The sequence below is a fragment of the Pleurodeles waltl genome, chromosome 6 (assembly GCF_031143425.1).
Source record: "Pleurodeles waltl isolate 20211129_DDA chromosome 6, aPleWal1.hap1.20221129, whole genome shotgun sequence".
Taxonomy (NCBI): Eukaryota; Metazoa; Chordata; class Amphibia; order Caudata; family Salamandridae; genus Pleurodeles; species Pleurodeles waltl.
In genome coordinates, this window is record NC_090445.1 from 788,819,891 (window position 1) to 788,835,485 (window position 15,595).

At 47.0% G+C, this 15,595-nt stretch overlaps 1 protein-coding gene across 1 annotated transcript in view; it reads left to right on the forward strand.

Annotated features, from left to right (window-relative positions):
- XPNPEP1 (X-prolyl aminopeptidase 1) overlaps positions 1–15,595 on the forward strand; it is a 433,587-nt gene that overhangs the window by 173,938 nt on the left and 244,054 nt on the right. Inside the window, exon 9 of the mRNA XM_069239428.1 lies at positions 7,777–7,858. Within this exon, the coding sequence (XP_069095529.1) occupies positions 7,777–7,858 (82 nt within the window). The remainder of the gene's footprint in view (positions 1–7,776; positions 7,859–15,595) is intronic.

The following is a 15,595-nucleotide window of genomic DNA, read 5'->3' on the forward strand; positions in this document are numbered from 1 at the left end:
ATGCCCACTCTGGTTGGTAGCCACCACCCCACTATTTTTATGTTTTTTAATTCCCTGGCATCTAGTAGGCTTTCTGCACCTGCCCCATCTGCCCACTAGTGGGCAGAACAATTTTGTCCCCATTTATTTGGGGTGGGGGGTATGGCCATACCCCACACCCTCTTTTTTTTAAAACAAAAAATAAAATCCCTGGCGCCTAGTGGTTTCTGGCCCCCTTGGGGGCAGATCAGCCTAATTAAAATAGGCCGATCTGCCCCCAAGTGGGGCAGAAATGGCCTAAAATAAATTTGCCCCCCCGGGGAGCGACTCTTGCCGAAGGCGTCGTTCCCCGAAATTGGCGCAGAAAAAATATCCCTGGTGTCTAGTGGTTTCTTCCCCCCTTGGGGGCAGATTGGCCTAGGAAAAAAAGGCCGATCTGCCCCCGAGGTTGGCAGAAATGCCGTAAAATAAAATTGCCTAAGGTCGCTTCCCATCTGTAAAAAAAATAATAAAAAAAAAAAAAAAAAAAAATGTTTTTAAAATCCCTGGTGCCTAGAGGTTTGCCGGGGCAAAAACAACAAGTGATGGACGGAATGCTGAACATTGTCAAACATTCACCCCCAGTACAGTGATCTGGGCCTAAATCCATCGTTTCTTTGCTGCCCGTGCCATTCCAGTTTGGACCCAGCCATATGCAAATCAGTCTTGACCCTGTTCCCCATGGGAACAGTCCAGCCCGAACTGCTAGGCCAGGTCTTCCCTGGACTGGAAACAAGCATCCTGGGACCGGTTTCGGGGTTTCACCCCTCATCAGCCAGGCTAGCTTGAATCCAGTGGCATGGGAAGCACGGGACCCACGTCTGGGCATACCCTTCCCACTTAGGGCGACAAAGCAAAAACAACAAGTGATGGACGGAATGCTGAAAATTGTCAAACATTCACCCCCAGTACAGTGATCTGGGCCTAAATCCATCGTTTCTTTGCTGCCCATGCCATTCCAGTTTGGACCCAGCCATATGCAAATCAGTCTTGACCCTGTTCCCCATGGGAACAGTCCAGCCCGAACTGCTAGGCCAGGTCTTCCCTGGACTGGAAACAAGCATCCTGGGACCGGTTTCGGGGTTTCACCCCTCATCAGCCAGGCTAGCTTGAATCCAGTGGCATGGGAAGCACGGGACCCACGTCTGGGCATACCCTTCCCACTTAGGGCGACAAAGCAAAAACAACAAGTGATGGACGGAATGCTGAACATTGTCAAACATTCACCCCCAGTACAGTGATCTGGGCCTAAATCCATCGTTTTTTTGCTGCCCATGCCATTCCAGTTTGGACCCAGCCATATGCAAATCAGTCTTGACCCTGTTCCCCACGGGAACAGTCCAGCCCGAACTGCTAGGCCAGGTCTTCCCTGGACTGGAAACAAGCATCCTGGGACCGGTTTCGGGGTTTCACCCCTCATCAGCCAGGCTAGCTTGAAGCCAGTGGCATGGGAAGCACGGGACCCACTTCTGGGCATACCCTTCCCACTTAGGGCAACAAAGCAAAAACAACAAGTGATGGACGGAATGCTGAACATTGTCAAACATTCACCCCCAGTACAGTGATCTGGGCCTAAATCCATTGTTTTTTTTGCTGCCCATGCCATTCCAGTTTGGACCCAGCCATATGCAAATCAGTCTTGACCCTGTTCCCCATGGGAACAGTCCAGCCCGAACTGCTAGGCCAGGTCTTCCCTGGACTGGAAACAAGCATCCTGGGACCGGTTTCGGGGTTTCACCCCTCATCAGCCAGGCTAGCTTGAATCCAGTGGCATGGGAAGCACGGGACCCACGTCTGGGTATACCCTTCCCACTTAGGGCGACAAAGCAAAAACAACAAGTGATGGACGGAATGCTGAACATTGTCAAACATTCACCCCCAGTACAGTGATCTGGGCCTAAATCCATCGTTTTTTTGTTGCCCATGCCATTCCAGTTTGGACCCAGCCATATGCAAATCAGTCTTGACCCTGTTCCCCATGGGAACAGTCCAGCCCGAACTGCTAGGCCAGGTCTTCCCTGGACTGGAAACAAGCATCCTGGGACCGGTTTCGGGGTTTCACCCCTCATCAGCCAGGCTAGCTTGAATCCAGTGGCATGGGAAGCACGGGACCCACGTCTGGGCATACCCTTCCCACTTAGGGCGACAAAGCAAAAACAACAAGTGATGGACGGAATGCTGAACATTGTCAAACATTCCCCCCCAGTACAGTGATCTGGGCCTAAATCCATTGTTTTTTTGCTGCCCATGCCATTCCCGTTTGGACCCAGCCATATGCAAATCAGTCTTGACCCTGTTCCCCATGTGAACAGTCCAGCCCGAACTGCTAGGCCAGGTCTTCCTTGGACTGGAAACAAGCATCCTGGGACCGGTTTCGGGGTTTCACCCCTCATCAGCCAGGCTAGCTTGAATCCAGTGGCATGGGATGCACGGGACCCACGTCTGGGCATACCCTTCCCACTTAGGGCGACAAAGCAAAAACAACAAGTGATGGACGGAATGCTGAACATTGTCAAACATTCACCCCCAGTACAGTGATCTGGGCCTAAATCCATCGTTTTTTGCTGCCCATGCCATTCCAGTTTGGACCCAGCCATATGCAAATCAGTCTTGACCCTGTTCCCCATGGGAACAGTCCAGCCCGAACTGCTAGGCCAGGTCTTCCCTGGACTGGAAACAAGCATCCTGGGACCGGTTTCGGGGTTTCACCCCTCATCAGCCAGGCTAGCTTGAATCCAGTGGCATGGGAAGCACGGGACCCACGTCTGGACATACCCTTCCCACTTAGGGCGACAAAGCAAAAACAACAAGTGATGGACGGAATGCTGAACATTGTCAAACATTCACCCCCAGTACAGTGATCTGGGCCTAAATCCATTGTTTTTTTGCTGCCCATGCCATTCCCGTTTAGACCCAGCCATATGCAAATCAGTCTTGACCCTGTTCCCCATGGGAACAGTCCAGCCCGAACTGCTAGGCCAGGTCTTCCCTGGACTGGAAACAAGCATCCTGGGACCGGTTTCGGGGTTTCACCCCTCATCAGCCAGGCTAGCTTGAATCCAGTGGCATGGGAAGCACGGGACCCACGTCTGGGCATACCCTTCCCACTTAGGGCGACAAAGCAAAAACAACAAGTGATGGACGGAATGCTGAACATTGTCAAACATTCACCCCCAGTACAGTGATCTGGGCCTAAATCCATCATTTTTTTGCTGCCCATGCCATTCCAGTTTGGACCCAGCCATATGCAAATCAGTCTTGACCCTGTTCCCCATGGGAACAGTCCAGCCCGAACTGCTAGGCCAGGTCTTCCCTGGACTGGAAACAAGCATCCTGGGACCGGTTTCGGGGTTTCACCCCTCATCAGCCAGGCTAGCTTGAATCCAGTGGCATGGGAAGCACGGGACCCACGTCTGGGCATACCCTTCCCACTTAGGGCGACAAAGCAAAAACAACAAGTGATGGACGGAATGCTGAACATTGTCAAACATTCACCCCCAGTACAGTGATCTGGGCCTAAATCCATCGTTTTTTTGCTGATTTGGCCTATTTAAAATATGCCAATCTGCCCCCGAAGTGGGGCAGAAATGGCCTAAAAACAATTTACCCTCAGTTTAGCAACCTTTGCCTAAGCGGTCGCTCCCCACATGTAATAAACTAAAAAAAAAAAAGAAACATCCCTGGTGTCTAGTGCAGTGGTCCCCAACCTGTGGTCCGGGGACCCCAGGGGGTCCGCAAAGCGTTCTCAAAGGGTCCGTGACTGCATAGAAAATTAAGTAATATTAACAGATTAGGTCCCTATCTTTCAGTAATGACTCAGTGGGGGGAGGGGGGAAATCCCTGGATTCAAATTATGTTTCAGGGAAGGTCCCTGGGTTCCAGTAATGATAAAGTGGGGGTCCGCAGAAGTCAAAAGGTTGGGAACCTCTGGTCTAGTGGGTTCTGCCCCCCATGGGGCAGATCGGCCTAATTAAAATAGGCCGCTCTGCACCCGGGGGGGGGGTCAGAAAAGGCCTAATTAAAAAAATGCGCCCCTTGGGGAGCGGCCCTTGCCTAAGGGGCCACTCCCCTTGTATGTAAACAAACATAAACACAAAATCCCTGGTGTCTAGTGGGCATTTCTGCAGCCCGATCGCTTCATGATAGGGCTGCAGAAATGTTCAAAGAGACATGAAAGGAAAGGAAAGACCTTTCCTTTCCTTTCTTACCTCTCTGCCCCCGATTGGAAGATAAATACTTTCATTTTTCTTCCTATCTCCCTGGGAGCTGAACTTCGTGCTCCATGAAGGTGGCCTCTGATGAGGTCAGCGTGCGATGGCGTGCTGACATCATCAGATGTCACTGGGGGAAGCAGGGATGGGTCAGAGTGTAAGGGGAACCGACTCACCTTTCCATCCCGGCCGCTTAGGCCATTGGGTGGAGTGCTAGTGCTCCCCCCATGGGCCTAGTGCAGGTCGTAAAGGTTACGCCTTCGCCACCTGAGCGGTACTGCCTGCCGAGGACGTAACCGTTACGTCCCGGCACGGAATGGGTTAAATGGGCAAGCACTATTAGCTCTAATAAACAGGTTTGTGTGTCCTGTGAAGTGGACTTGGAATTAGTGACTCATTCTTTTCTTTTGACCTGCCTACAAGAAGGCCAGGCTGAAATGGTTGGCGCCAATATGCTACACCTCAGGTGTTAGGCAGTATATTGACACCTATAGGATCTTGCACTCAGATACAAGTTCATTCATAGCCTTTGTAGCCTCAAGGTTCTTATATTGTACGTGGCGAATTAGGCATGAATACAGATTAATGTCCATGCATACAACTGAGATCAAGGGAGCTCTGGAGACTATACAGTTCCAACATGAACATTGTCTTGCACTGCATTGACAGTGTCGCCCGTAACCCACTTTGTATATATCTTTGGGTAAAAATTCATACTAAGTCGGTGGCCATAAATGTTTCATCATATGTTAGTTGAGACAAAACTTACTCAGTGGTGGGAGGGGTTACATCAGTGCCACACTGAAGTTTGTGTAATTCATACAGTAATGTCCCAAACTGTAATTGTTTTCTTACTCTTTTTACTATCATTGACTGTTTCTCGTTTTTTAATAATGTTTTAAGCTGTGTTTTTATCCTATCTTTGTTGTTTTTATTCTATTAACTTGTTCTTTTTAGGGCTGTTTGCCGAAATACAGATTATGATTTACTGACTGATAGTCTGTTCAAAATTCAAATGGTGCATATCATTAACATGCAGAACCATTTCACCTTAGTACATCAGACAACAATGCTGATAGTGAACTAAATGGCAAGTCAGTTATGTGCACTCTTTAGGTGGCCCTCCTTTATAATGTACATGAACATCATTATGGTTTATTAAATCAAACGTAGGAGAATGTTTTGTACAGCACACATCCTGATGTCATGTAAAGATCCCTATATGTGAAAACGAAAAAGGAGCGAAAGTGACATAATAAATTGCCTAATATCTCACAGTTTGGTTAGGTGGAGAAGCCATGGTTAATCCCCAGTTTCTGGTTTTATATTGTGCAAATCAGACACTAGATATATATGCTTTGCTTCCCCTACACCTACCATACTGCCAATCCCACCTTCAACCCCTGACTGCGACCCAGCTGGCATCAATGCAGCCTCTGTCTGGGTCCAAACTGGAATGGCACGGAGAGCAAAAAAAACTGATGGATTAAACCCAGATCTGTGACTGGGGGTGAATGTTTGATTTGCTCTACATTCCGTCCATCAACTGTTCTTTTTGCATCAATGCAGCCCTCTGTCACATCACAAACAACCTTTATGGCCCCTGGAAAAATGTTTGAGAGTACCCATTCTTTAATGTATTCCTTTAGTGATTGTCTTCCACTCTAGGTTTGGCAGCCTTTTTGTCCCCGATCACAAACTGTTTTCCATTTAAGCTATCCAGTGTATATATATCTTAAAGTTATTTCAGGTCTTTTCATCTTTTAAAAATGGAGTTTGGAAGTAATTGCTATGTTTAAGTGCTCTGTGAGCAGGTGTGGGCTGGCCTGTGATGCTTCTGCCTGCCAGTAAATTAGACACTCACTATGTGTATGACATTTGTGTCCTCTACTCTTCTTATATTCTGTTTGCTGAAGTTCTTGCAGGTCACTTACCCCATCTAGCATGTAGCTGTTTGTGTTGATCCCCCATGCCTGCTGAAACCCATGTGCCTTAACTTGAACTTCACTAGCATAAAGTGGGTCTTGGAGAGTCACTCGAAGTCCCGCTGTATCGTCCTGGAACAATCTGACTTGGAATTGTAATCATGCCATAATCTCAACACTGTCAGTGAACATTGTAGCAATGGTATGTGTTTGAGAGAGCAAATTTGATTAATGTTATGTACTTCCAGGTGACTCAGTTTTAAAAAATATATCAGTTTTTTATTAGAATTATTATTTACATTTTTAGCCATTTTAGTGATATCCACACCAGCCAGGTTGGTAGTTTTTTGCAAAACTGCTTCAACAATTCCAGAACATTAATGTTCAATTGATGTACCTTCTTGTGAGGTCACTTCCTGTGATGTCACATTTTACAGGGGGCTCGCTTGTTAGGGTCGAGCCTGTGTCGCATGCGCTTGCGCATGCATTTCGCTAAGCGAGACGCTTTAGGAAATAAAAAGGGCTTGGAGCCCTGTCCACGTCACATCAGTGTCTTTTATTGGCTCGTGGGCTTGCCTGTTAGAATCTGCTTGATTTCATTAGTGGAAGGCATGCATACGTCATGCCTTTTCCGATGGATAGCCCTCCTCGAGCGCATCAACCTAGTACAGAAAACATGCGAGGCTCTCTGTTTTCCGCCCGGCTCGTGGACTACTTTTTCTCTATTTTCCCAGCGCGATCTCGCTTGGCAGAAGCCGCACGTTTTACATAATATCGACCCTGTTACACAGTTAATTGCACTTTTTCCGGTTACTTACATAATTTAACTTTTGCCGATAGGTTTCATTAACAGTGAAAAGTCCGGTTAGGAGTTTACAACGCAATCAGCTCTAACACGAACAAACGCGAGACCCGTTGCATTGCAAATGCTTGTTCCTATTCTGCCTAGGGCCCCACAAAACCCAAGACCGGCCCTGGGCACTCTGACACCCATTGGGTCTTGTTTACACTGTTTAAAACTGCCTAACCCTTACCAGGACCCTCCCCTGCCTCACTGCATGCATGGCTCAGCATATTTTTGAAGTAATGCCAATAATTTTTGTACTTAGTGAGGTGATGGGTTAGGGTTTTGGAATATCCACTTTATCGTATAGATACGTATTAGTACTTTCTCTTACACTTGGTGTCTTCGCGGGTCCCAGAAACATATCACAAAGCAGCAGTTCCCCTAAATATTCACCCCAACGCCTATATTTTTAGGCCTGTCTGCTGGATTAAAAGTTGGGTGTGTTTTATGGTACAGTGGTTAGTGCCTACTTTCTTCGTTTTATAGAATATTGTGTTCAGATTTTTCCAAGACTAAGTTCTAAATAAAGAAACTCTAGACGGTCTTTTTGCGCCATCATGTGATGAAATGGAAGTATTGCAAGTGAATGATTTGGACGTTCGTTTGGACATTATTATAATAATTTTTTTTCATTCTCATTTTTAATGACTCCCTTCGTGTTTTTATACTATAGTTATTTACCCATTCATGCCATTACTCTTTCAATTACTCCAATTTCCCTATTCTGCTTTAGTACCTAAGAAAACATTTCTAAGACTTTTGTTTTATTTTCCAGGGCTGTTCAACCTCCGCGGCTCCGACATCGAGTACAACCCCTTGTTTTTTGCCTATTCCATCATAGGACTCGACACAATCAGGTATATATTTTTCCTCCGCTCTATGATGTCTACCTCAGAGAAAAATGCAAGTCGTATCGTAAATGCATTGCTAGTATGTCTGTCAGTTGCGTAACAGAGGCGCCCGCGGTGGGAGATGAGGGGGACTCGAGCTCCAGGGCACCCCTCATCACGGTACACTGTGCCCGGACGGCTAGCCCCTGACTGGGTCCAGGGGGAAGGGGCTCCCTCTGGCTACTTTGCAGGGCCCCCTCAAATTTCCTTACACCAGTGACCTCTATAAACTTTGCTTGCATGTAGGTTCAGAACAAGGCGTTAATAAAAATGAGCTTGCCGCACCGTGAGATCTGGACAAAGCACTTGTATGACCCTCATTATTTGTGTTGTAGATTGAGTGACACCGGAAGACTTTTATTTCCTGCATGAATTGTGGTGTACCAGAAAACCTTTATAAGATGTATTTTTTTATTTTGCGTATGCTTTTCGCTGCCTAAATGCTGGGTGCAGAACCCAGAGCCCAAGAACGCTTCACCCTGTTAATAATGTGCAAAGAATTGCTCCTTATTCAATCAATCAATCAATCAATCAGGAATTTCTAAAGTGCACTACTCACCCTTGATGGTCTCAAGGTTCTGAGGAAAGAAGGGGAGGGGTAGGTGCTGCTACTGCTCGAACTGCCAGGTCTTGCGAAGTTTCCTGAAGGTATGGAGGTCTTTGGTCTGGCACAGGTGGGTGGGAAGAGTGTTCCACGTTTTGGTGGCGAGGTGCGAGAATGAACTACCGCCGGTTGTAGTTCTGCGGACGTTGGACGGTTGTGAGGGCGAGGTTGGCGGAGTGGAGATGCCGGGTCGGGGTGTAGAAGAAGAGTCATCTGTTGAGGTATTCTGGTCCAGTGTTGTGCAATGCTTTGTGAGCTTGAGTGAGGAGTTTGAAGGTGATTCTCTTGTTGACTGGGAGCCAGTGCAGGTTTTTCAGGTGGGCTGTGATGTGGCAGTGGCGGTGGATGTCCAGGATGAGGTGTGCTGAGGCGTCTGGATGCGTTGCAACTTCTTCTGGAGTTTGCCCATGATTCCTGTGTAGAGGCCATTGCCTTAGTCCAGCTTTTTGCTTACGAGGGCTTGGGTGACTGTTCTTCTGGTTTCGTGGGTATCCATTTGTAGATCTTTCAGAGCATGCTGAGGGTGTTGAAGCAGGAGGAGGAGATGGCGTTGACTTGCTGGGTCATGGATAGTGAGGGGTCCCAGATGAATCCTATGTGGCGTGCATGGTCAGTGGGAGTCGGAGTGGTTCCGAGAGTGGCAGGCCACTAGGAGTCATCCCATGCGGAGGGGGTGGAGCAAAAAATGAGGACTTCCGTCTTGTCGGAATTTAGTTTGAGGCAGCTGCTCTTCATCCATTCGGTGATGGCCTTCATTACTTCGTGGAGGTAGGTCTTGGCAGAGTCCTTGGTGAGGGAGGGGATCAGCTGGGTGTCATTGGCATATGAGATGATGTTGAGGTTGTGGTACCTGGCAATGTTAGCGAGCGGGCCATATAGACGCTGAAGAGGGTCGGGCTGAGGGACAAACTCTGGGGTACGCCGCAGATGGTTTTGGTGGCCTCTGAGCGGGATAGGGGGAGGCGGACACTCTGGGTTCTGCCGGTGAGAAAGGAGGTGACCCAATCCAGGGCTCTTCCAGCACTGCTGAGGCGTGAGCGTAGGGTGTGGTGGCAGACTGTGTTGAACACGGCAGAGAATCCAGGAGGATGAGGGCCGCGGTTTCGCCACGGTCCAGTATGGTTCTCATGTTGTTGGTGGCGGCAATGAGGGCGGTTTTGGTGCTGTGGTTGCTGCGGAATCCAGATTGGGAACGGTCCAGGGTGCGGTTCTCCTCGAGGAAGTAGGTTAGTTATCTGTTGACAGCCTTCTCGATGACTTTTGCTGGGAAGGGGAGCAGGGAGATAGGCCAGAAGTTCTTGAGGTCCTTTGGGTCCGTCTTGTTTTTTTTTTTAGGAGAGCGTTGATCTAGGTGTGTTTCCAGCTCTCCGGGAAGGTGGCAGACTCGAAGGAAGTGTTGATGATCTTCCATAGTTGGGGAGTGATGACAGAGCTTGCTTTGTTGAGGATGTGGTGAGGGCAGGGGTCTGATGGAGAGCCGTAGTGGATGGTTTTCATGATTTTGATGGTGTTGTCGTTGACGGGGGTCCCGGAAAGCAGGAGGTTGGTCGGAGGTGAATCTGTGGTGTTGGTGGTTGCCAGAGGGGGTCTGGGTGCTGCCTTATTAAGTCCTTAAGGGATGAGGCTTTTCCCCCCTCAAGGATGAGCCCTTTTTATAATTTGGGAATCACCGGCTTACGATTTAATATATTTGTTTGCCATAAAAGATATCCAGGCCAACTGTGCCCCACATGTTAGGGAGTCTGTGTTTTCAGAGTTTGTTATTGAGGAAATAGCCACAATGTAGCTTTATTTTTTTTTTTTTAAATGGGAAAAAGTGCTGAGCAAGAAAGTGTGTTTGTTTTTCTCAGTGTCACCAGCAAGATATATATATATATATATATATATATATATATATATATATATATATATATATATATATATATATAGTCGGTGGCATGTGTAGCTGCAGATAAACGTGCTATGCACTGTTCCTGCCATCTAGTGTTGGGCTCGGAGTGTTACAAGTTGTGTTTCTTCGAAGAAGTCTTTTCGAGTCACGGGACCGAGTGACTCCTCCCTTTCGGCTTCATTGCACATGGTCATCGACTCCATCTTAGATTGTTTTCTTTCTGCCATTGGGTTCGGACGTGTTCCTCTTCGCTCCGGTTATTCGATTCGGAAAACTTCAATAATCGCTGAAAATCGTCGGTATTATTCTCGATCGCGCCCCATCTTGCATCGACACCTTGGCACCGGCGAAACACACCTTGGGTTGCCCTTTGGGGCACCCGCGCCCAACTTGGGCCTGGTCGGCCCGACCGCAAGAAGCGTCGAAGCCTCATGGACCGGACCCCGTTCCGATTCTGCCCTCGGTGCCACGCAAAGTATCCCTACACAGATCAACATCGGGTCTGTAATCTGTGTTTGTCACCAGATCACCGAGAGGATACTTGTGGGGCCTGCAGGTCCTTCCGCTCCAAGAAGACCATAAAGGACCGAAGGGCGAGAAGGCCACAAATGGCATCCAAGAGCACCGAACACCTCGACGCGGAAGAAGAGGAGATGATCCACACTGCCGTCTCCATTCAAGGATCTGATTCAGCCGAATCCGACGTCGACCGACCGCCAACAGCAGGCCAGCATGTGAGTACACCTGCCCCGACCCAGACCAAAACCAAACAAAAGGTCTCAGGGACGCCACTGCTGGTAGGCCATGGCTCTACCCGGAAAAAATGAAGCGGTGACCAAGTAACACCTTCGGCACTGAAAAAGGCCACACTCGCATCAAAGTCTTCAGGCTCGAGTCGAGACACAGTCTCCGAAAAGGTTCGACACCGACTCGTCGAGTCGAAACCCCGAAAGACTCTTTTGGAACCGAGGCCTACTATCACCATGGGCATTTCGGTACCGAAAAAAACGGCTTCGGAGCCGGAAAGAGCATCATATACTGAAGAACATGGACTTTCTAAACAGCTTAAAGAAAGCCACAGATCTTCAGAACTTCAACAAATGGAGGAATTTGATGACAGACAAGCCAGGATACACAAGGACACTGGCAAGATCCTCACAGCACCTCCCCTTAAATTTAAAAGAAAGCTGGCTTTCCGAGGACGTTTGTACACTGATCAGCCAAAGGCTTAAGTGCCAAGAGAGCAATCTCCACCACGCCAGATTTCCCCAGCACATTCTCCTCCTCATTCTCCTCAAAGAACTGTTTTTCCACTTGCTACACCCACTGCACAATCACCCACACACACTGTGCAGTCACATCAAGACACAGACCCGTGGGATCTTTATGATGACCCTGTGTCATACAACAGCCCAGAGTGCTATCCGTCTAAACACTCCATCTAAAGATAGCACCTCCTACACACAGGTTCTGAGTAGGGCTGCAGCTTTCCACAATGTAAGCATGCACACCAAACCACTAGAGGACGACTTTCTTTTTAATACATTGTCCTAAACACACACATCATACCAAAGTCTACCCATGCTCCCAGGTATGCTCAAACATGCCCAACAGATTTTTCAGGAGCCTGTTAAGGGAAGGGCCATAACCCCAAGGGTAGAAAAGAAGTATAAACCACCACCTTCTGACCCAGTATTTATCACGCAACAGCTGCCCCCAGATTCGGTAGTGGTCAGCGCGGCGAGGAAAAGGGCCAACTCGCAGTCCTCTGGAGATGCACCCCCTCCAGATAAGGAGAGTAAAAAGTATGATGCGGCAGGAAAGAGGGTAGCGTCACAAGCAGCCACTCAGTGGCGCATAGCGAACTCACAGGTCCTCCTCGCAAGATATGACAGAGCTCATTGGGATGAGATGAACAACATCATTCAACATCTCCCCTAAGAATACCAAAAAAGAGCTCAGCAGGTAGTAGAGGAGGGACAGGCAATAACGAATAACCAGATAAGATCTGCGTTAGATTCAGCTGATACAACCGTAAGGACAATAATTACTGCAGTTACAATTAGACGCCATGCATGGCTTAGATCATCAGGTTTTAAACCTGAGATTCATCAGGCGGTCCTCAACATGCCATTCCACCAACAACAGTTATTCGGCACACAAGTGGACACAGCCATAGAAAAACTGAAAAAGGATACTTACACAGCCAAAAGCGATCGGAGCGCTTTACTCATCCCAATATAGAGGGACATTTAGGAAGCCGCAGTAAAGGGGGGGTTTCAGGCCACAGCCATCGGAACCATCCACCTCACAGACAAAGCCCTCATACCAATCACAGTATCAAAGAGGGGGGTTTCAAGGGTCCTTCAGAGGGCAATTTCCCAAATCCTGGGGAAAATTCCAATCTACAAAGCAAGCCACTAACAACAAGCAGTGACTTTGCCATCACCTTCCCACAACAAACATCCCCTGTGGGAGGAAGACTGGAAATGTTCCACAATCAATGGTCAAACATAACAACAGACACATGGGTACTGACAATTATCCAACATGGTTACTGCATAGAATTCACACATTTTCCTCAAGATATTTCCCCAAAATCGCACAAACTATCGTTGCAACATCTAACAATGTTACAAACAGAGGTGCAGGCACTATTAACAAAACAAGCCATAGAACTAGTACCTCATCAACAAAAAGGAACAAGGGTCTATTCCCGGTACTTCCTTATTCCCAAAAAGGACAAAACACTAAGGCCAATTTTAGATCTCAGGACTCTCAACCTATACATTCAATCAGAACACTTTCACATGGTGACACTACAAGATGTAGTCCCATTACTGAAACAGGGAGAATACATGTCAACACTGGATTTAAAAGATGCGTACTTTCACATACCCATCCATCCAGCTCACAGAAAATACCTCAGGTTTGTTATACAAGGACAAAATGACCAATTCAAGGTATTACCCTTCCGGATAACAACAGCCCCCAGAGTATTTACAAAATGCCTTGCCGTAGTAGCAGCATACATAAGGAGACAACACATGCATGTATTCCCATATCTCGACGATTGGCTAATAAAGGCCAACACTCAAGAACATTGTCAACATCACACACATTATGTAATAGATACCCTACACACACTAGGGTTTTTGATAAATTATCAAAAATCACACTTGCAACCATCTCAAATTCAGCAGTACTTCGGAGCTACACTCAACACTCAAAAAGCGATTGCAAGTCCAAGCCCACAAAGGGTGCAATCACTCCATACCATGGTGCCAAAAATACAACCAAATCAGCACTACACAGTCAGATTTGTGATGAAACTCCTAGGCATGATGGCATCATGCATTGCAATTGTCCCAAACGCACGGTTACACATGCGGCCCTTACAGCAGTGCCTTGCAAAACAATGGTCGCAGGCACAGGGTCATCTCCAAGATCTAGTGTTGATAGACCACCAAACACACTATTCGCTTCAGTGGTGGAATCCCACAAATTTCAACAAAGGGCGGTCTTTTCAAGACCCTCTGTGTCACGCCATTCTCACAACAGATGCATCAATGATTGGGTGGGGAGCACACCTCAACAATCACAGTATACAGGGACAGTGGGACAGCAAGCAAAAACAGCTACACATAAATCACTTAGAGCTGCTAGCAGTCTTTCTAGCACTAAGAGCTTTTCAACCTCTTCTGGCTCACAAACACATTCTTGTCAAAACAGACAATATGACAACGATGTACTACTTAAACAAACAGGGGGGAACACACTCATCGCAACTTTGCCTCCTAGCACAAAAAATGTGGCACTGGGCAATTCACAACAACATTCGCCTAATAGCTCAATACATTCCAGGGATTCACAATCAATTAGCAGACAATCTCAGTCGGGAATACCAGCAAACTCACAAGTGGGAAATAGATCCCCAGGTACTACACAAACACTTTCGTCAGTGGGGGACACTAGACATAGATCTGTTCGCCACAAACCAAAATGCAAAATGCCAAAACTTCGCGTCCGGGTACCCACACCCTCGGTCCAAGGGCAGTGCTCTATGGATCAACTGGCCAGGGATATTTGCTTACACTTTTCCCCCTCTACCACTCATTCCATTTTTAGTCATCAAACTGCGTCAAAATAAACTCAAACTAATACTTATAGCACCAACGTGGGCACTCCAACCATGGTACACCACAATGTTGGACCTCTCAGTAGTACCTCACGTCAAGCTTCCAAACAGACCAGATCTGTTAACGTAACACAAACAGCAGATCAGACACCCCAATCCAGTAATGCTCAATCTAGTAATCTGGCTCCTGAAATCTTAGTTTGGCTATCTAAATCTTCCAAACGAATGTATGGAAGTCATTAAACAGGCAAGAAAACCTACCACCAGGCAATGTTATGCTAACAAATGGAAGATATTTATTTTCTACTGCCAAGCAAAACACATCACACCGTTGGATGCGTCCATACAAGACATCGTAGGATATTTACTACACCTACAAAAAGAAAATCTAGCCTTTTCATCCGTCAAAATACACCTCACTGCAATTTCGGCTTATTTGCAAAATAAAAATACAAAATCCCTATTTAGGGTACCAGTCATTAAAGCCTTAATGGAAGGACTAAAACGAATCATACCTCCAAGAACTCCACCAGTACACTCGTGGAATCTTAATATTGTACTTACACGACTCATGGGTCCACCTTTTGAACCCATGCACTCTTGTCAGATCCAATTCTTAACTTGGAAAGTGGCATTTCTAGTAGCAATCACTTCATTACGAAGATTTACTGAAATATAGGCTTTCACTATTGAAGAACCCTTTATACAAGCACACAAACATACAGTTGTTCTCCGCACAAACCCAAAATTTCTACCAAAAGTTATTTCACTGTTTCATTTAAACCAAACAGTGGAACTCCCTGTCTTCTTCCCACAGCCAGACTCAGTGGCAGAAAGAGCACTGCATACATTAGATATAAAAAGTGCTCTAATGTATTATATCGACAGAACAAAAGCATTTCGTAAAACTAAACAGTTGTTCGTCGCATTCCAGAAACCTGATACTGGTAACCCTATATCCAAACAAGGCATAGCCAGATGGATAGTGAAGTGTATACAAACTTGTTACCTGAGAGCTAAAATACAACTACTCATTACACCAAAGGCACACTCCACTAGAAAGAAAGGAGC